General features: G+C 41.9%; 1 protein-coding gene across 4 annotated transcripts in view; it reads right to left on the reverse strand.

Moving 5' to 3' along the window:
• GSPT1 (G1 to S phase transition 1) overlaps positions 1–22,482 on the reverse strand; it is a 42,998-nt gene that overhangs the window by 5,597 nt on the left and 14,919 nt on the right. For 2 of the 4 annotated variants that reach the window (XM_034939804.4, XM_055099465.2), the window contains exons 2-11: positions 19,680–19,721; positions 19,528–19,569; positions 18,244–18,468; positions 16,637–16,670; positions 12,755–12,832; positions 9,280–9,460; positions 8,490–8,644; positions 8,184–8,324; positions 6,883–6,976; positions 4,722–4,802 (exon numbers count right to left, since the gene is read on the reverse strand). In XM_034939804.4, coding sequence (XP_034795695.2) covers positions 4,722–4,802; positions 6,883–6,976; positions 8,184–8,324; positions 8,490–8,644; positions 9,280–9,460; positions 12,755–12,832; positions 16,637–16,670; positions 18,244–18,468; positions 19,528–19,569; positions 19,680–19,721 — 1,073 coding nt within the window. Of the gene's footprint in view, positions 1–4,721; positions 4,803–6,882; positions 6,977–8,183; positions 8,325–8,489; positions 8,645–9,279; positions 9,461–12,754; positions 12,833–16,636; positions 16,671–18,243; positions 18,472–19,527; positions 19,570–19,679; positions 19,722–22,482 lie in introns of all 4 variants that reach the window. The other 2 variants (XM_055099463.3, XM_055099464.2) reach the window with 1 other exon arrangement.

Raw genomic sequence — 22,482 nt, forward strand, 5'->3', positions numbered from 1 at the left:
CGAGGTTTCACCATGTTGGCCAGGCTGGTCTCAAACTCCTGACCTCAGGTGATCCACCCACCTTGGCCTCCCAAAGTGCTCAGATTACAGGCGTGAGCCACTGTGTCCGGCCTAAACTCTTTGTTTCTAACAAAATAGTCCATGGAGCTGGGTAGTCCACATGCCTTTAGCCCCGCTACTTGGAAGGCTGAGGCATGAGGACTGCTTGAGCCCAGGTGTTTTAAGGCTGCAGTGAGCTATGATCACACTACCGCACTGTAGCCTCAGTGACACAGCGAGACCCTGTCTTTAAAAAAAAAAAAAAAAAAAAAAAAAGTTTTTAATGTAAAAATAAAATAGTTATGGAAGCCTCCAGTTCTGATGCCAGTATTGCTCCTCAGTACTTCCAGTGCTGGCTGTGGCAGCAAGGTGAAGCAAAAGAACAAGTGACCTGAGAGGAGATACACGGGAAATTTACCATCAGTGACATTTACTACATCAATAATGCTATGCAGGCCAGGTGCAGTGGCTCACGCCTCAGCATTTTGGGAGGCCGAGGTGGGTGGATCACCTGAGATCAGGAGTTTGAGACCAGCCTGGCCAACATGGTGAAACCCTGTCTCTACTAAAAATACAAAAGAAAAAAAACAATTAGCCTGGCGTGGTAGCAGGCACTTGTAATCCCAGCTACTCAGGAGGCTTGGGCAGGAGAATCGCTTGAACCCAGGAGGCAGAGGATGCAGTGAGCCGAGATCGTGCCACTGTACTCCAGCCTGGGCAATAAGAGCGAAACTCCATCTCCAAAAAATAAAAAATAATAATAATAAAAAAAAAGGCCGGGCACAGTGGCTCACACCTGTAATCCCAGCACTTTGGGAGGCCAAGGTGGGTGGATCACAAGGTCAGGAGTTCAAGGCCAGCCTAGCCAAGATGGTGAAACCCTGTCTCGACTAAAAATACAAAAATTAGCCAGGCGCGATGGCAGGCACCTGTAATCCCAGCTACTCGGGAGGCTGAGGCAGAGAACTGCTTGAACCCTGGAGGTGGAGGTTGCAGTGAGCTGAGATGGCGCCACTGTACTCCAGCCTGGGCCACAGAAGGAGACTCCGTCTCAAAAAAAAAAGAAAGAAAGAAACAAGAGTTTAGAAGTCACTCACCTAAAAAACAATCTGTATCGGCTGGGCGCAGTGGCTCACGCCTGTAATCCCAGCACTTTGGGAGGCCAAGGCAGGTGGATCACGAGGTCAGAAGTTCAAGACCAGCCTGGCCAACATGGTGAAATCCTGTCTCCATTAAAAATACAAAAATGAGCTGGGCATGGTGGCACGTTCCTGTAATCCCAGCTACTTGGGAGGCTGAGGCAGGAGCATTGCTTGAACCGGGACCTGGGAGGTGGAGGTCGCAGTGAGCCGAGATCACACCACTGCACTCCAGCCTGGGCTACAGAGCGAGACTCCGTCTCAAAAAAAAACCAAAAAAAAAACAAAAAAACAAAAAACAATCTGTATCTCAGAACAGTTTCATAAAATATCAAAGTAAAAAACAACCAATTTTTAATTTAACCCATTAATTACTTACTGTGGTAAAATACATGTAACAAAATTTACCATCATAACCATTTTAGGTGTACATTTCAATAGTACACCTAAATTAAATACATTTAAAATATTGTACAACCAATATTCAGAACTCTGAAATCTTGTTATCTTGCAAAACTGAAACTCCCTGTTCACCCGAACCCTGGCAACCACCATCCTACTTTCAGGTGACAAATATGACTATTCCAGGTACCTCATTTAAGTAGAATCATACGGTATTTGTCTTTTTGTGACTGTTTTATTTCACATAGCATAATGTCCTCAAGGTTCATTCATGTTGTGGCCTGTGTCAGAACTTCCTTTTTAAAGCTGTGCAATATTCTATTACGTGTATGTAACACGCTTTCTTTATCCATTCATCCTTTATGGACACCAGGGTTGCTTCCACCTTCTGGCTACTGTGAATAATACATGTATGAACATGTTTATACAGATATCTGAGACTCTTTTGGGTATATACTCAGAAAGAGTATTGCTGGATTATGTGGGAAATCTATGTTTAATTTTTTGAGGAACTGCTATATTTTTTCACGGCACTTGGCACAATTTTACATGACCAACAGTGCACAAGGGTTCCAAATTCTCCACATCCTTGCCAACACGTGTTACTCTGCTTTCCAAAAAAAAGTTTTTAATTGAGATGGGATCTCACACATAGTGAGAGACCCAGCCTGGTCTCAAAACTCAAGTGATCCTCCTGCCTCAGCTTTTCCGAAAGTGCAGGGATTATAGGCATAAGCCACCATGTCTAGCCCTGTGGATTTGATTTTTATTTCCCTAATAGTTAGCAGTGCTAAGCATTTCTTCATGTACTTTTTGGCTGTTTGTACATCTTCTCTGGAAAAATGTCTATTGCAGTCCTTTGCCCATTTTTGAATTGGGTTGTTCAGGTTTTCTGTTGACTTGTAGGAGTTCTTCATATATTCTAGATATTAACCCCATATTTAGATACATGATTGGCAAATGTTTTCTCTCATTCCGTAGGCTGCCAACCCCATGAATTTTTTATTGTAAAAGTCTGGCCTCTTTTTTATTTGATATTTGAGACAGAGTCTCGCACTGTCGCCTGTGCTGGTGTGCAGTGGCGTGATCTCAGCTCACTGCAACCTCCGCCTCCCGAGTTCAAGCGATTCTCCTGTCTCAGCCTCCTGGGTAGCTAGGATTACAGGCACCCGCTGACACACCTGGCTAATTTTTTGTATTTTTAGTAGAGACGGGGTTTCACTATGTTGGCCAAGCTGGTCTCGAACTCCTGACCTCGTGATCCACCCACCTTGGCCTCCCAAAGTGCTGGGATTACAGGCATGGCCCACCCACCAGCTGCCTCTATGTCTTTTAAACTATTCTAGCTCTGTTCCACTGAGATTCAGGAGGACTAAACTGAAGTGAGTTTTTGAGGCTTGCTCAACTCTAGGACATTCTATACCTGCCTAGTGATTAGTATCAAGTGATAGCTTCTGCAGAGAACAGCTACTTTCTCTATACTAGTTACTAAGGCCCCTCACTTGCAAATATGTCTGGGCACTAACTTCACTTATGTTTAGAGAATCATACTTTTTTCTATTCTGGTAAAATATAAGTAAAAACATTCAACTTTTAAACCATTTTAGTTTGCAATTCAGTGCCATCTAGTCTATTCAACATGTTGTACAATCAATACCACTATCTAATTCTAAAACTTCATTGTCCCAAAAAGGAAATCCTACACCCATTAAGCAGTCACTCCTTACTTTCCCTCCTTCAGCCCCTTGCAACCAACCACCAAGCTGCCTTACACTTCCATAGCTTTTTTTTTTTTTTTTTTTAAGGTCTCGTTCTGTTGCCCAGCCTGGAGTGCAGTGGTGTGATGAGAGCTCATAAATCATAGCAACCTTGACTTCCTGGGCTCAAGCAATCCTCCTGCCTCAATCTCCCAAATAGCTACGACCACAGGCACGTATCACCACAAGTGGCTAATTTTATTTTTCACAGAGACAGGGTCTCCCTATGTTGCCCAGTGTGGTCTCCAACTCCTGGGCTCAAGCAATCGGTCCACCTCAAACTTCCAAAGTGCTAGGTGTTAGCCACCATGCCTGGCTCATCTCCATAATTTTTGGGACAACTCTACAGACAAAACTGAGTAAGTAAGGGCTGGGTGTGGTGGCTCAAGCCTGTAATCCCAGCACTTTGGGAGGCCCAGGCGGGCAAATCACGAGGTTAGGAGTTCGAGACCAGCCTGGCCAACATGGTGAAACCCTGTCTCTACTAAAACCACAAAAATTAGCCAGATATGGTGATGCATGCCTGTAATCCCAGCTACCCGGGAGGCGGAGGTTGCAGTGAGCCAAGAATGCGCCACTGCACTCCAGCCTGGCGAAAGGGTGAGACTCCATCTCAAAACAACAACAGCAGCAACAACAACTAACTAAGAACTCAACCTGAGAATTATTTTCACTCAGATGTTAGCCTCCAAGTTGCAAAGATAATAGGAAAAAGTAGGCTTTAAAATATAAACATTTTAGAAGATACTATATATTCTAATCTCCAATGCACAAGGCATCAAGAAGCCAGATAATACAATTTGTAAGGTGCCAATTATGTCTAAATATTACATTTGATAATGGATTCTTTTTCTAATTTACTCTGCCTGGAGTTAGCATGGTAAATAAATTCTCACCGAAATCTAGCAAAATCTCCATCTGAAGGTACTGATGACTCAAGTCTGTGGTCCTGCATAAGCAACATCTTTGGAGCTGTTAGAGAAGCCCTGCCTCAGGTTATCTGCAAATCTCAGCAACTGAACAGTCAAAAATGACACAAAGGAGGCCAGGCATGATGGCTCACGCCCATAATCCTAGCACTTTGGGAGGCCAAGATGGGAGGATTGTTTGAGGCCAGGAGTTAGAGACTAGTCTGGTCAACATAGTGAGACCCCATCTCAATTTTTATTTAAAAAAAAAAAAAATTAGCCAGGCAGAGTGGAACAAGCCTATAGTCCCAGCTACTTGGGAGGCTCAGGTGGCAGGATTGCTTGAAAGTTTGAGGCTGCAATAAGCTATGAATGTGCCACTGTACTCCTGCCTCGGTGACAGAAGAAGACCCTATCTCTTAAAGAAAAAGAAAAAAATCAATAAATAGATAGGAAACAGCATAACCGATTCTTACCTTGTTTGGCATCATCACAAGCTGCTGGCCTTTACAAATAGATCCTGATTCCAGCTTTCCCAGGACCACAGTGCCCATATCCTGATCAAATGTAAAATAAAATCCAGTTTCAGACTAGTTGGTGCTGTATAACAGCTCAATAGCCCAAAGTGAAATTCTACACTGCTTATTCATAAAGGAAAATCATTTGCTTAAGTAGAAGGCTTAGGTTCATCTTAAACTCAGTAACAAATACTCTATAATAATTTGTGTCATAAGCATATGTATGATCATATTAATAATTCAGTATGCCTATAATTTAAAAAGAATATGGCACAAGCTGGATGTGGTGGCTCAAGCCTATAATCCCAACACTTTGGGAGGTGGAGGTGGGTGGACCACCTGAGGTCAGGAGTTGGAGACCAGCCTGGCCAATATGGCGAAACCCCATCTCTACTAAAAATACAAAAAAAAAAAAAAAAAATTGCCAGGCACGGTGGAATGCCTGTAATCCCAGCTACTCCAGAGGCTGAAGCAGAAGAATCGCTTGAACTCAGGAGGCAGAGGTTACAGTGAGCCGAGACTGAACCACTCGACTCCACCTTGGGTAAAAGAGCAAGACTCAGTCTCAAAAAAAAAAAAGGCTGGGCTCAGTGGCTCACGCCTGTAATCCCAGCACTTTGGGAGGCCGAAGCGGGTGGATCACAAGATCAGGAAATCGAGCCCATCCTGGCCAACATGGTGAAACCCCGTCTCTACTAAAAATACAAAAATTAGCTGGGTGTGGTGGTACCTGCCTATAATCCCAGCTACTCGGAAGGCTGAGGCATGAGAATCACTTGAACCCAGGAGGCGGAGGTTGCAGTGAGCCGAGATCATGCCACTGCACTCCAGCCTGGCGAAACAGCGAGACTCCATCTCAAAAAAAAAAAAAAAGGTGCAGAAAACAACACAGAAGTTTATGTTAGAAGATCTGAACTGTTTGTACAAATACAGGTTCTCCTGATCTCTAGGCCTGTTTCCTCATATATAAAATTGGAAAAAGCAATACTTGTTAAAGAAATTTAGAACAGAGCTAATTAAAGAATAATGTATTTGAGGAGGGGAAAACATTGCATACATTGATACCGCAAAACTTAAAAATTCAAGTTGGAAATCCAGTTAAAAACAAGGAAGTTTATTTTTTTTAAGACGAACATCCAGTGCTGGTGAGGCTCTGGTAAAACTAACACTCATGCTGCTAGTGGTGACAGAAGTTAGCACAGTATTTTTGCGATGCTATTTACCAATATGCATCAACTTTAATAAGAAAATCCTTTGAGCCCAGCAGTTACATCTATGAGTTTATCACTAAGATATGATCCCTGGCTCATCGGGTAACAGCTAAAATAAACTAAACTTGTTGAATAAATTATGGTCTATCTATACCACTAATATAAAGCCATTAAGAAAAAGACATCAATGTTATGTTGTTAATAAAGTTTTTAGACCGGGCATGGTGGCTCATGCCTGTAAGCCCAGCACTTTGGGAAGCCAAGGCGGGCGGATCACCTGAGGTTAGGAGTTCGAGACCAGCCTGGCCAACATGGTGAAAACCAGTCTCTACTAAAAATACAAAAAACAATTAGCTGGATGCGGTGGCACACGCCTGTAGTCCCAGCTACTCAGGAGGCTGAGGCTGGAGAATCTCTTGAACCTGGGAGGCAGAGGTTGCAGTGAGCTGACATCACACCACTGCACTCTAGCCTGGGTGACAAAGTGAGACTCCGTCTCAAAAAAAAAAAAAAAAAAAGAAGGCCAGGTACGGTGGCTCACGCCTGTAATCCCAGCACCTTGGGAGGCCGAGGCAGGTGGATCACAAGGTCAGGAGATCGAGACTATCCTGGCTGACACAGTGAAACCCCGTCTCTACTAAAAATACAAAAAATTAGCTGGGCGTGGTGGCGGGAGCCTGGAGTCCTAGCTACTCAGGAAGCTGAGGCAGGAGAATCACTTGAACCCAGGAGGCAGAGCTTGCAGTGAGCTGAGATCGCGCCACTGCACTCCAGCCTGGGGGACAGAGTGCAAGATTCTGTCAAAAAAAAAAAGAAGGAAAAGAAAAAAAGTTTTCAAAACTAGAAACAAAATGCACAACAATGATTTCCCCTCCCAGGAAACCCAATTTCTTTAACATTTTGGGTACCTTGTACTTATCCACAATTGGCAGCCTGATTGGTCCATCAACTGATCTATTGAAGTTTGGCAAATTATCCAGATATGGAATAAACGGTAATCCACTGAGAACATAACAACAAAGCCATTAAAGGAAGTCAACATAAATATCAAAATGTTAAGTTACATGACTATAAACAGCTTATAAGAATATTTTCATTCTACTCATGTATTCTTCCCATTCAACCACTTTATTATCCATTTCATCTCACTTATTCCACAGAAAACTAAAAATATTATAAAACTGCTCAGTATAAGGCTTCCTCATAAACTTATTAAAATTTAGAGAAATATTTTATAGCAAATAGCCTACATGTAATAAATTGACTATACTCTATTACTTTTTATGGACTTTTCCAGCTATGAAACCAAGATTCTATAAAATAATTTCCCCTTTAAACATACAGTATTGGCTGGGTGCAGTGGCTCATGCCTATAATCCCAGCACTTTGGGAGGCCGAAAGGCAGGTGCATCTCTTGAGCCCAGGAGTTCGACACCAGCCTGGGCAACATGGTGAATCCCTGTCTCTACTAAAAATACAAAAATCAGCCGGGTGCGGTGGCATGTGCCTAGTCCCTACGACTTGGGAGGCTGAGGTGGGAGGATCTCTTGAGCTGGGAGGCAGAGGTTGCAGTGAGCCGAGATCATGCCACTGCACTCCAGCCTGGTTAACAGAGTGAAAACCTGTTTCAAAAAAACAAACCAAAAAAAAGAAACACAGAGTTCAAGAATAAACTCGTATTTATGGTCATTTGATTTTCAAAGAGGGAGCCAAATCAATTCAATGAAAAAAGAATAGTCTTTTCAACAAATTGTGTGTAAACAATTAATATACAAAAACAAAACAAACCTACACATAGACCTTACATCTTACACAAAAGTTAACTCAAAATCAAATATGTATCTAAATGTAAAAAACTTCAAAAATAAAACCTTTTGTGCTTCAAAGGACACCATCGAGAAGTGAAAAAAGGCAATCCATAAAGTGGGAGAAAATACTTGCTATAATCGTATTGTAGCTGATAAGGGACTGGTAGCCAGTATTAAAAAGAACTCTTAGGACTCAGTAACAAAATGACAACCCAGTTTAAAAATGGGCAAAGATCTTAGTATTTTTAAAGCCAAGGTTACATTTAATATTTTCTTAAATTACTTATAAAGATATATGCTCAATAGCATATGTTAACATGTTACTCAGCATATGTCTTTATAAGTAATTTAAGTAATAACATCCTTTTCCTTTTTAAAAAAAGGAAAAAACAGTTACTCACATGTACCAAGGACAGAAATCCGACTGCTCTTTGAGATTTGCTCCAGTAAGTCCTGAGCAGGGCATAAAGTGAATGTCCTTTTTGGGATTGAAGCCAACTTTTTTCAAAAATGGCACTAGTTTCTCCTTACATTCTTCATATCTACAATTATAATGTAACCAAAATAACTCAATTATAATGTAAACCAAGAACTCTAGTTTCCTAAGTAAACAGATTAAGGTTTAGAAAAACCCTAGAGAAAAAGTCGTACAATAACAAGACCATCCTTAATCCCACTAACATATAATACCAGACATCAACGCTCACCTCTCATTGCTCCAATTTACTGTTGGATCATCCATCTTATTAATTAGCACAATTAGGTGTTTTACACCTGCTGTCTTTGCCAACATTGCATGTTCTCTTGTCTGTCCTCCTTTTTCAAATCCAGTTTCAAACTCTCCTTTCCTGGCTGAGATTACCTAATTCCAAGAAAGGAAACAGTTTACTCCTTCGCCTTCAGGCATACCCTTATGGCAGTAAAACATCTTTCCTTTCAGTTATATCACGAGTTTTTTTTTTTTTTGCAAGAAAATAGAAGCAAACGAGTTATGACGTACCTGCTTTTGAATGTCACAAATCAAACAATGTCTAGATGCTTCCAATCCCGCACATTCCCAAAATCTAGTATACCTGCATATTTTAAAATTCCAACATTTACTTTCTAGCTATTGTAACTACAAAGGAAAAAAAATTGTGATCTACTACCAGTACATTGTGAAAAGCGCAAAATGACTGAAGACCGTATGAAACAGATGGTTTCCTATTCATTTTTTACCCATGGTGCCTAACGGTGGGCTTGGCATTTAATGGAGACTAAGTTCTGACATGGTAATAGATAATAGCAACAGGAGAGAAAAGGTGAAACGTATTTTCAGAAGTAAATCAAATTTTGAAGATTTCTTGAAGAGAGATTAGTATGATGAAAACTGTGACCGTGTACATCATTATATTTCACTGCAACCTGAATTTGAGCTTTTAGAAGATAAATTCAAATTTAAAGATATAAGCGGGGCTACTAACAAATATACAGATGGACTGGAAATGTCTTTCTTACCAGCACAGCCAAATCAGCTTGAGAGGCACCACCAATCATATTTGGGACAAAACTCTTGTGGCCAGGGGCATCTAGAATTGTGAAATGCTTCTTTTCGGTTTCAAAATAGGCACGACCCACTTCTACTGTTTTACCCTTGTCTCGTTCTTCCTGATTTGTGTCTAAGGCCCAAGACAAGTACCTGAAATAATTTTTAAAAAAAGAACAATATTCCTAAGAACATCAGAGTTTTTAGGATATTCTTCACCATTAAAGATATAGTGGATGACACACAACACCTAAATCACGAACAAGATTGGTGAAATGAAAATTGAGCCGGGCGCGGTGGCTCACATCTGTAATCTGAGCACTTTGGGAGGCCAAGGCGGCGGATCACAAGGTCAGGGGTTCGACACCAGCCTGACCAACATGGTGAAGCCCTGTCTCTACTAAAAATACAAAAATTAGCCGGGTGTGGAGGAGCCCACCTGTAGTACTTAGGAGACTGAGGCAGGAGAATCGCTTGAACCTGGGAGGAGGAGGTTGCAGCGAGCCAAGATCGTGCCATTGCACTTCAGCCTGGGCGACAGAGCAAGGCTCCGTCTCAAAAGAAAACAAAGAAATTGAAAGAATAGGGCTGGGCGCAGTGGCTCACGCCTGTAATCCCAGCACTTTGGGAGGCCGAGGCTGGCAGATCACCTGAGGTCAGGAGTTCGAGACTAGCCTGGCTAATATGATGAAACCTCATCTCTACTAAAAATACAAAAGTTGGGCATAGTGGTGCACACCTGTAGTCACAGCTATTTCGAAAGCTGAGGCAGGACAATCGCTTGAAGCTGGGAGATAGAGGTTGCAGTGAGCCAAGATCGTGCCACCGCACTCCAGGCTGGGCAACAGAGGGAGACTCTGTCTCTCAAAAAAAAAAAAAAAAGGGCTAGGTGCAGTGGCTCATGCCTGTAATCCCAGCAATTTGGGAGGCCAAGGCAGGCGGATCACCCGAGGTCAAGAGATTGAGACCATCCTGGCCAACATGGTGAGACCCCATCTCTACTAAAAATACAAAAATTAGCTGGGCATGGTGGCGGCCGCCTGTAGTCCCAGCTACTCGGGAGGCTGAGGCAGGAGAATCGCTTGAACCCAGGAGGCGGAGGTTGCAGTGAGCTGAGATCACGCCACTGCACTCCGGCCTGGTGACACAGTGAGACTCCGTCTCAAAAAATAAATAAATAAAATAAAACTGAAATAATGTATTATTTTGATTCAAACCCTTAGAGCTTTTATATAAACGCAGTCAATTATACCATCTAGAACTTTATGACAAGTTGACTACACAGAAAGACTAACTACAAATGCCAATATCATTGTGTGTTAAGTGATAATGAGCTCCCTTATTACTTCATTTTTATACTCACATGGCACAAAATACAACACAAATAATGGCTGTCTTGAGAGTCAAAGGGTAATAATAAAACTTTTTTGGATGGACGCTGTGGCTCACGCCTGTAATTTCAGCATTCTAGGAGGCTGAGGCAGGCAGATCACAAGGTCAGGAGATTGAGACCATCATAGCTAACACAGTGAAACCCTGTCTCTACTAAAAATACAAAAAATTAGCCAGGCGTGGTGGCGGGTGCCTGTAGTCCCAGCTACTTGGGAGGCTGAAGCAGGAGAATGGCGTGAACCCAGGAGGTGGAGCTTGCAGTGAGTGGAGATGGAGCCACTACACTCCAGCCTGGGCAACAGAGCCTAGGTCGTGCCCGGCGCCCCCACCCCTCTTCTTCTTTTTTTTGGAGACGGAGTCTTGCTCTGGCCCAGGTTGGAGTGCAGTGGCACCATCTCGGCTCACTGCAACCTCTGCTTCCCAGGTTCCAGCTATTCTCCTGCCTCAGCCTCCCAAGTAGCTGGGATTACAGGTGCCCACCACCACGCCCGGCTACTTTTTGTATATATATTTTTTGAGATGGAGTTTAGCTCTTGTTGCCCAGGCTGGAGTGCAGCAGCACCATCTCAGCTCACCGCAACCTCCGCCTCCCAGGTTCAAGTGATTCTCCTGCCTCAGCCTCCCCAGTAGCTGCGATTAGAGCATGCGCCACCATGCCCAGCTAATTTTGTATTTTTAGTAGAGACAGGGTTTCTCCATGTTGGTCAGGCTGGTCTCGAACTCCTGACCTCAGGTGATCCGCCTGCCTCGGCCTCCCAAAGCGCTGGGATTACAGGCGTGAGCCACTGTGCCCGGCCATTTTTGTAGTTTTAGTAGAGACAGGGTTTCACCATATTGGCCAGGGTGGTCTCGAACTCCTGACCTCAGGTGTGATCTGCCTGCCTTGCCTCCCAAAGTGCTGAGATTACAGGCTTGAGTCACCGCGCCTGGCCCAATAAAAGTTGTTTTCCTTTTTTTTTTTTTTTTTTTTTTGACATGGTGTCTCACTCTGTTGCCCAGGCTGGAGTGCAGTGGTACAATCTCGGCTCACTGCAACCTCCGCCTCCCGGGTTCACGCCATTCTCCTGCCTCAGCCTCCCAAGTAGCTGGGACTACAGGTGCCTGCCACCTTGCCCAGCTAATTTTTTGTATTTTTAGTAGAGACGGGGTTTCACCATGTTAGCCAGGATGGTCTCGATCTCCTGACCTCGTGATCCACCCGTCTCGGCCTCCCAAAGTGCTGAGATTACAGGCTTAAGCCACTGTGCCAGGACTAAAACTTTTTAATAAAATAAAAAATAACTGTCCTCAGATATTTTTGAAAAGTGAAAGCCACTAACGCACCATGTGGGAGCAATGGTTACTTGCTAAAAATTGCTTCAATATTACACTGCCAAGCAAAAATTTATATAAATTCAAACCATCCATAATAGTAGGCATTAATTTAGCTTACCTCATCATCTTCACAGCATGTCCTCAATTTTTTATAACAACACTGACTAGCATTTTTCCCGCTTATTTTAGAGGAATATAATTTTATTTTAAAAAAATGACTGTCAATATCCCATTGAGGTAAGGCTTGCTAACTTTTTAAAAATAAAAGTAACAAGGTTAGAAAACAAAAAAGTTGACTGTCTCACCATTCAAAGGCAACCACTGTCAATAATTCCATTCCATTTTATTTCCAGCATTTATTTATATAATGGTCATATCTTAAGTATAGGGATGTTTCCTGCTTCCCCCCAACTGCCACCACAACGCAAGTTCTATTCATGGTTACTATAAATTATGTAAATGTAAGTTTTCAGTGGTTGCAAAATCACCCAATTAAATGGATGGTTTATAGTATTTTCAACAAGTCTATCACCAGATATATGGATTGTTCCCAAATTTCTCTGTGTAAGTTATTAAAGCATCAGGAACTCATCTACTGTATATTATGAGGAGAGGGGAAATTTCCTTTGTTGTGATACGATTTTAGACTTCAACAATTTATATTTTAACAGGCTCCAAAAGCACTAAGTGGGCATCGTCTCCTTAAAAGTAATTTATAAGTGTCATAAAAGTTTACTATACCAAGTTTCTCTGTTTTTCTCTTTAGCTTCTCTTTCATACTTTTCAAGCGTCCTTTTATCAACCATTCCAGTCAAATACCTGAAAACATTTAAAGAAAAAAAAAAGTAAACAATTACTCACAAATTACTCAGTGGAATTAGGAAAACGTGAAAATTGTCGAGAATTTCAATGTCAGAAAATAGTTATTTTATATGTGTGTCTGTCTAAAAAATATAAAATATATATATAACATATAACATATTTTTATATAAAATATATTACACATTTTTATATGAAATATATATATTACATATATATTACATATATATATATTACATATATATATATATATTTTTTTTTTTGAGACAGAGTTTCGCTCTTGTCATCCACCTGGAGTGCAATGGCACAATCTCGGCTCACTGCAACCTCTGCCTCCTGGGTTCAAGTGATTCTCCTGCCTCAGCCTCCTGAGTAGCTGGGATTACAGGCACCCACCACCAAACCCGGCTAATTTTTGTACTTGTAGTAAAGATGGGGTTTCATTACGTTGGCCAGGCTGGTCTTGAACTCCTGACCTTGGGTGATCCACCTGCCTCGGCCTCCCAAAGTGCTGGGATTACAGGCGTGAGCCACCACGCCAGGCCATATTTTTTTTTTTTTTTTTTTTGAGACAGGGTCTCGCTCTGTCGCCTAGGGTAGAGTGCAGTGGCGTGATCTCAGCTCACTGCAACTTCCTCCTCCTGGGTTCAAGCGATTCTCCTGTCTCAGCCTCTCAAGTAGCTGGGATTACAGGCGTGTGCCACCATGCCTGGCTAAGTTTTTGTATTTTTAGTAGAGACTGGGTTTCACCATGGTCAGGCTGGTCTCGAACTCCTGACCTCAAGTGATCTGCCAGCCTCAGCCTCCCAAAGTGCTGGGAATACTGGCATGAGAACCACCACGCCTGGCCAGAAAATAGTTAAAGTAAAGGAACCACTGGTGGATGCTAAAATTATGGAAAGTGTAAGTGGAAAAAGGATATTTACAGTCTCGAATTAACAGACAAAGTGGCCTGGTGTGGTGGCTCATGCCCGTAATCCCAGCACTTTGGGAGGCCGAGGTGGGAGGATCCCTTGAGGCCAGGAGTTTGAGACCAGCCAGTGCAACACAGTGAGACCATCTCCACATAAATATTAAAAAATTGGCCTGGTGTGGTGATGCATGCCTGTATTCCTAGCTACTTGGGAGGCTGAAGTGAGAGGATCACCTGAGCCCAGGAGTGTGAGGTTACAGTAAGCTATGATTCCACCACTGCACTCTAGCCTGTGTTTAAGAGTAAGGCCCTGTCTCTAAAAAAAAACAAAAAATCAGGCCAGGTGTGATGGCTCATGCCTGTAATCTCAGCACTTTGGGAAGCTGAGTTGGGAGGACTGCCTGAGTCCATGAGGTTGAGGCTGCAGTGAGCCATGATTACACAACTGCCCTCCAGCCTAAACAACAGGGAGACCCTTTCTCAAAAAAAATAAAAATAAAAAAAATAAAAAATGGCCAGGCGTGGTGGCTCAGGCCTATAATCCCAGCACTTTGCGAGGCCAAAGCAGGCAGATCACAAGGTCAGGAGTTCAAGACCAGCCTGACCAACATGGTGAAACCTCATCTCTACTAAAAATACAAAAAAATTAGCCAGACGTGGTGGTGCATGCCTGTAATCCCAGCTACTTGGGAGGCTGAGGCAGGAGAATCATTTGAACCCGGGAGGCGGAGGTTGCAGTGAGCCAAGATCGCACCACTGCACTCCAGCCTGGGCGATAGAGATTCTGTCTCAAAAAAAAAAAAAAAAAAAAAAAAAAAGAAAAGGGAAAACAATAACCTTATAGTGGACAATCTTGACAGATGACACCTTAACCAAGTAATCATGACTAATTTCACCAGTAATAAGGAAGTTTTGATGAATGACTATGGTTGTAAGATGTCAACATCAGGGCAGGATGAATGAAGGGAACTTCCTGTACTGTTTTTGCAACCATTCCGTAAATCTAAAATTATTTCAGCATATAGTAGTTTTTGTTTTTTGTGTTTGTTTTTTTTAAGTAAATATAAGGTGGGCATGGTGGTGCAAGCGTGTAGTCCCAGCTACTTGGGAGGCTGAGGTAGGAGGATCAGTTGAGCACAGGAATTTGAAGCTATAGTGCGCTATGATCCCCCCTATAAATAGCCAATACCCTCTGGCCTGGGCAACACAGCGAGACCCTGTCTCTTAAAATAAATATAGTTTTATTTTTATTTTTTATAGAAATGAGGGTCTCACTATATTGTCCTGGCTCTTCTTGAAGCCTGGGCTCAAATGATCCTTCCGCCTTGGCCTCCCAAAATGCTAGGATTACAGATATGAGCCACCATGCCCAGCCAAGTAAATTTAAAAATAAAATAACAAGTAAATGTAAATGTAGGTACTATAGAAAAGAAAAAAAAATTGCAACAATGTTGTCTAGGCAAGTAAGTCTTATTACTTGTCAAAATGAGACAATAATTTCAAAATAGTTCGTTAGTAATGCATACTTCCTTGACTCAATCCAATTCAAAGCTCTCCTTTCCCTATAGCTTTCATCTGTGTTCTCCACGTAGACATCTACAGTGCAGTGCACCTAAGCATTTGCATGTAGAAACCCAGTGTGACGCCACCAAAACTTACAGCCCATCAGCAAAAAATATACACTGTCCTGAAACATAACATCATATGGCTGTGACACTTCAACCACAGAGACCTGGGGAAGGACCCCTGTTTAACAGCCTGTCTTAGGGTCTCTGTTGTGGAAATGTTCAAAAGTAACTGGCAAGATTACCAATGATGATCAGCCAGGTGTGGTTAATCACACCTGTATGCCAGCACTTTGGGAGGCAGTAGAGGTGGGCAGACCACTTGACCCCAAGAGGTCAAGACCAACCTGGGCAATATGATGAAACACCACCTCTACAAAAAAACAGAAAAATTAGCCAGGCTTGGTCGCATGCACCTGTGATCCCACCTGCTTGGGAGGCTGAGGTGGAAGGATTGCTTGAGTCCAGGAGGTCGAGGCTGCAGTGAGCCAAAATCATGCCACTGCACTCCAGCCTTGGTGACAGAATGAGACCCTATCTCAAAAAAAAAAAAAAAAAAAAAAAAAAATTTAACTAGGCAAGATGATGGCAAGCCCTATAGGTCCTCTGATGACACAGTTCAAAGAAATGGGTCTAATTTAGAGAAGCAATTAAAAATTTAGGACTTTTTAGTTATCAAGATTTGTCAATACTAAAATGCATTACTGAAGGCCAGCCACGGTCATTTCATACCTAGGAAATTTCTAAAATACGATCAAAAAATTATCTTAGCATTTTAGCTAGTCTACCTGTCTTTTATTAAATCCATATACATTTAAGGAGCTGATGAATGAGGCAAAAACAGTTCCTCCATTCACCAGATTCAAGAGCTGGTTGTCATTATTCCCATGTATGTTACATGCAAAGGAGACCAAGTTTCCCATAATCTAGAGTTCTGTGTTCATTTTTTATTTTTAAAAAATGTAAAAAGCTTTCAGAAACACATTTAACACTAGTAATAATCACATTACAAAAACTACTACTTTTAAAAAAATTAAAGTAGAGACAGAGTCTCACTGTCTTGCCCAGGCTGGTTTCAAACTCCAGACCTCAAGTCAAGTGATCCTCCCACCTTAGCCTCTCAAAATGCTGGGATTATAGGTGTGTTCCACCACACCAGGCCAAAAATCACTTCTTAACATCAGTATTGTGTCCCAGTAATTTTATTTTTAATTTTTCTTTGGGGGACCTGTTTTATCTCCTTTGTGTGACTGTACGAAGGTTTACAATGCCTAAAATTCATTACATCAATTTAACTCTGTTATTTAACAAAAGATACAGACTTACATTATTTGTCCTCCAATGGTTGACTTGCCAGCATCTAAAAGTAACATCAACATGCAAACCATAGGTTAAAACCAAAAACCAATGGCTAAACATGCAAACAACAGCACCCTTTAACATACATAATTAAATCTTCCATATGAATTTGGGGCATAAATCCTAGTTCATTACCCTTCTCCTTTTGAAAATGAGCCTCAAGGCTGGGCTCGGTGGCTCACGCCTGTAATTCCAGCGCTTTGGGAGGCCAGCGAGGGCAGATGACCTGAGGTCAGGAGTTCGAGACCAGCCTGGCCAACATGGTGAAACCCCGTTTCTACCAAAAATACAAAAATTAGCTAGGCGTGGTGGTGGCCGCCTGTAATCCCAGCTACTTGGGAAGCTGAGGCAGGAGATTCGCGTGAACTCGGGAAGCAGAGGTTGCACTGAGCTGAGATCACGCCATTGCACTCCAGCCTGGGCGACAAGAGTGAAACTCCGTCTCAAAAAAAAAAAAAAAAACACACACTTAAAAACACTTTACTGATAAAGAATTTTTTAACAGATTACTCCGAAAGCACAGCGGCAACAGACTATAAATTCCCCAAGAGAAGTTTCCAAGAGCAAAAGCAGCTGAAGAACTGTGAACTAGATTCAGGTGCTTTTCCTTTCACTTACAGCAAATGAGGTATGTGCTCCTTTACACCTTTTTTTCCCCCCGAGACGGAATCTTGCTCCGTTGCCCAGAGCTGGAGTGCAGTGGTGCGATCTCAGCTCACTGCAACCTCCACCTTCTGGGTTCAAGCAATTCTCCTGCCTCAGCCTCCGGAGTAGCTGGGATTACAGGCTCATGCCACCACACCTGGCTAATTTTTGTATTTTTAGTAGAGACGGGGTTTCACCATGTTGGCCAGGCTGGTCTTGAACTCCTGACCTCGTGATGTGCCCGCCTTGGCCTCCCAAAGTGCTGGGATTACAGGCGCCAGCCACAGTGCCCAGCCGCTCCTTTACACTTTCAAAAGAGTTCTTGCTACTAAAAGAAGGGGTACAGTGTTTCATATCTGGGGGGAAGGCAGAGATAGCTGAAATGAAAGACACATAATTCTGTATTTTTTTTCTCACAATTCTGGGGATAGGCCAGATAATTAGAGAATATCTGAGTAAATTAAATAAATTTGTTCTTTTGTTTTTTGCTAAACCAGCAACCTGGCAAGCATCCAGAAGTTACTCCAAATTATTGATTTCCTGCTTCACACAAAATTATCTGGTAAGGTCAATCCCATTAAAATTAACAAGTTAACTGAGGTTCACATAAAAAAGGGCACATTTTCTAAGATACTGATATATAATACTATGCTGAACTACCATCAATGGTCAATAGACTAATTATATGTTACGTACAATATACTGAAGTTTTTCTTCCAGCATCTACGCCGTTACAGAATTATTCATTTGCCTAAACTTCAGGAAAAAAGTACTTGCAATTTTTTGCCAGCTAAAAAAACCCAGCAAGTTAAAAATCAAGACATTTTCAATTAATTTGCTTCAGTTTCACTAAACATCTCCAAGTAGCTAAAAAGGATGTTCTATGTTTTATGTATCCAGTAACTTTAATTGCTGTGAGAGCAGCTTACCTACGTGCCCAATGAATACTACATTTACATGCTCTTTCTTAGGAGCACCTGGCGGTGCAACCACAGACTTAGGTTTTGGGATTTCCTCTTCCTCCTCCATCATTTCATGGGCACTTTCCTCTGGCGGCCTTCCATCTCCCAAGGAACCACCCCCTGGCTCTGCTTCACTTATTTCTTCTTTGTGCTCCCATGATTCTTCTGGAGACATTTCTGTCTCTCCATTTTCTACTGAAGAAAGACATTTTAACTTAGTATTCTGAAAAAGACTTATAATCTATACTTTAAAATACACTAGCTTTAAAATAACAACTGGAAGTTTGCATATGTAGTTCCATTTCCTAATGCCTAGTGACACATAAGCAGGAAAACCTCTTTCATAGCAGAAATGGGTGACAGCTTTCAAGGCAGACTCACTGCTGGTATCAGATCAGCGGGCACTGACTCACAGGCTGACATTGCTATTTTAGCAAAGCTTCATTTTCATAATGGCAAACAAAATGTAAACAAGAGTTCTAACATTCCCAACAGCCTAGTTATTCCAGTGTTGAGACACCCTGATAGTAAGAAAAAAAGGAAAGTTTAAAATCGTGACACACGAGAAATATGAAAGGATTTAGGAAATATTTTCTTTTTCCTCTTAAAGTAATAAAACTTTGGCATCAACTTTAATCACGCTGGGAACATGAAACCCTTAAGGATAAAGTTATAAAAAGGAAGAACATTTTTCACCAAGAAAACAGAACGTGTGGCCGAGCATGGTGGCTCACACCTGTAATCCCAGCACTTTCGGAGGCCGAGGTGGGTGGATCACGAGGTCAGGAGTTCGAGACCATCCTGATCAACATGGTGAAACCCCGCCTCTACTAAAAATACAAAAATTTGCCAGGTGTGGTGGTGCGCGCCTGTAATCCCAGCTACTCAAGAAGCTGAGGCAGGAGAAGCACTTGAACCTGGGAGGCGGAGGTTGCAGTGAGCCAAGACTGCACCATTACACTCCAGCCTGGGCGACAGAGCGAGACTCCGTCTCAAAAAAAGAAAACAGAACATGTACAGGTATTTAAATTGACTTGACCATTCCTCCACTCAATTTTATTTGCAATCATTAAGTTTATCAAGGCAGTGTTAGTGCCTAGTTTGTTCTACTTTCTAAATACTAATAGCGAAGACTCAATGTGTCTTAAATGTAGGCATTACAATAATCGTAACACTTACATAATGCACCTTAAATCTTGAGAGTGAAAGAGTTTCATATTACTGTATTAATATGGTCAGAAATTTTCTTACCAATAGGTTCTGAAAGTTCCATGCTAACAGCTGAATTTGAACCTAGACAAGAGATTGAAATATAATATATATTTACAAAACAGTATCTAGCTTTACACACCATAGACAACCTAATGTTTTCTCAAGTAGACTTTCAAAGAGTACATCATTACCTTCACACAATGACTGTTCCTCTTGAGAGGATTCCACAGGTGCTGTTTAACAGAAATAAGTTCTATTAAAAATTGATACTTATCCATCCATTTCACTTATCTTTTAATATGCAGTAAAAACAGAAGTTCAATAACACGACACAAGCCTCAATCAATAACCCCAGATCAATGGCAGCTAACTCAGGCCTTCAAATTAGAAGTCTCTGCTTAACCTACTTTTCAAAATTCTACTAATTACAGCCAATTTTGAAACATTTTCAGTAGTTTCAATGTATTCATAAAAACATGCTTATTCTTTTGATTTGCTTTATAAACCTCTTCTTCACAGATACTGTCAAAGTAATTTGCAGCTCAGCACAGATCAAATTAGAGATGTGCTCAACAAATACACATCTACTTCCCGTGATTCTCTCTTGGTAACCCAGCCCAAGAAAGCTGTGATTAGCCCTTTTTTTTTTTTTTTTTTTTTGAGACTGAGTTTCACTCTTGTTGCCCAGGCTGGAGTTGGAGTGCAATGGCACGATCTCGGCTTACCGCAACCTCCATCTCCCCGGTTCAAGCGATTCTCCTGCCTCAGCCTCCTGAGTACCTGGGATCACAGGTGCATGCCACCATGCCCGGCTAATTTTGTATTTTTAGTAGAGACGGGGTTTCGCCACGTTGGTCAGGCTGGTTTTGAACTACGACCTCAGGTGTTCTGCCCACCTCGGCCTCCCAAAGTGCTGGGATTACAGGCTTGAGCCACCGCATCCAGCCTGTGATTAGCCCTTTTTAATATTCCATACTCATGTTATCAAAATCCCTGAATAAATTAGATACCTATAAGATAAATGACATGTGTATAAAGTCCTGAAATATATATAAGTCATTAAAAACATCTGCAGAAAAGGTGATTCCAATGATGCCAGTTTTTTCCTATACTAGAGCTCTAAAACCAAGCAATAATCCAGTTTCCAGTTGCCACACTGCAAATTTACTTATGACATTACTGCAAGAGATGTAGGAGAAATACATACTAATAACCAAATATCTAAGTCTGCTTTTTGGATTTTAGTTTGTCAGATACAGACAAACCTAAATTCTACTCCACTATGAACGTGCCCCTGCTTTAAAGAATCTCCACGACAGAAAACGATACTAAAGAATTAAATATGAATCATGCACAGCAAGTATGAAAAAATAATGAATTTGTAACCTGTAAAATCATTGCCGGGAAAGGATCAATACCTGTAAGAGTCAAGAGAAAGTGTTTTGGGCCCAACCTTCAATAGCATCAAATGTTGAGTAAAGTAATTTCCTGTCCCTGACAGGTAAAGGACAACCAAATTGTTTTTTTTTTTTTTTAAGTGACAGGCTCAGATTGTCACTTAGGAAGATCTTTTTCTTGCAGCTTAAACTACATGAACTAGAGTGGGCAAGACCCCACAGGCAGGAAGACCCACATCACCACTGCAAGAAAGCATGCCATGGAGACAACCAAGCAATACAACTAGGAGGGGATGGGGGCTACACCTGACAGGAGTTGGGAGAAAGGGAGAGTAAAAGGTCTAAGATGACCCCAAGCTGTGGGATGAGCAGGACATTAACAAACAGGGGGGAAACACATTTGAACCTGGTTTGGAAGGAGGCAGAAACTGTACTTCAACACAATACAGATTAACTTTTTTTTTGCTTTTCCATTTTTAAGAAAAGTTTAAGGATAAGGTAAGGAAAAATTACTCAGTTTTCAGAGGAAGCCAGGCAGTACTGAGAGTATCAAGTTCACAGGCCACCCTAAGAAGGAGGTGACTGCATGGGGTACTTCTCAGAGCCTGGCACTGAGCTGACTCCTAGGTTTAACTCCTGGCTTATTACAAGCTGTGAATGCACTTATTCCACTGAAATTGTGGAAATGATATACCATCTACCTGAGAGGATTGTTGAGGAATTTATGGGAGGAAATGGGAGAATAATTTGTTTAGTGTCAGTTAAAGAACTCCTGGCATATTCAACAAATGTGTCTCCATCTGCTATGTAACTACTCCAACTCAATCCTATCAATATGTATTGAGTATCAGCCAGGCACGGTGGCTCACACCTGTAATCCCAACACTTTGGGAGGCCGAAGCAGGGGGATCATTTGAGTTCGGGAGTTCAAGACCAGCCCGGCCAACATGGCAAAACCCTGTCTCTACTGAAAATACAAAAAAATTAGTGGGGTGTGGCATACACCTGTAATCCCAGCTACTTGGGAGGCCAAGGCAGGAGAATCGCTTGAACCCGGGAGGTGGAGGTTGCAGTGAGCCAAGATCACATCACTGCACTCCAGCTTGGACAAGAATGAAACTCCGTCTCAAAAAAAAAAAAAAATTAATAAAAATGAATACATATATATATGTATTGAGTATCTATTATGGGCCAGACAAGGATAAAAGTACTCACAAATCCATATTGTGTAGGGAGTGGGGGATGGAGGGGGTAGCAACTTGCTTTAACTAATTTTTATTGAGCCCTAAGTGCCGACTGCTAGCTCATTCCCACCAAAAGCCCTAGGAAACAGATCCTGTAATCACTACCATCTAACATACAGGCACATCAGAATCAACTGCAGGCATTTCCAAGTTATGCAAGTGCCATCTTCCCCTTCCTCAGATAGTCCCTGCTGAAAATCAGTGTACAAGTAAACTAAGCTCTGACGGACACACAGTTATGATGTACTGCGTATCTTAAGGCAGGAAAATGACGGGTGTGGTGGGCTTCCTCACCACTCTCAAGTGTATCACTAACTGTAACAGCTTTTCAAAACAAAACAGTACTTACACCT

Source organism: Pan paniscus, chromosome 18, assembly GCF_029289425.2.
Source record: "Pan paniscus chromosome 18, NHGRI_mPanPan1-v2.0_pri, whole genome shotgun sequence".
NCBI lineage: Eukaryota > Metazoa > Chordata > Mammalia > Primates > Hominidae > Pan > Pan paniscus.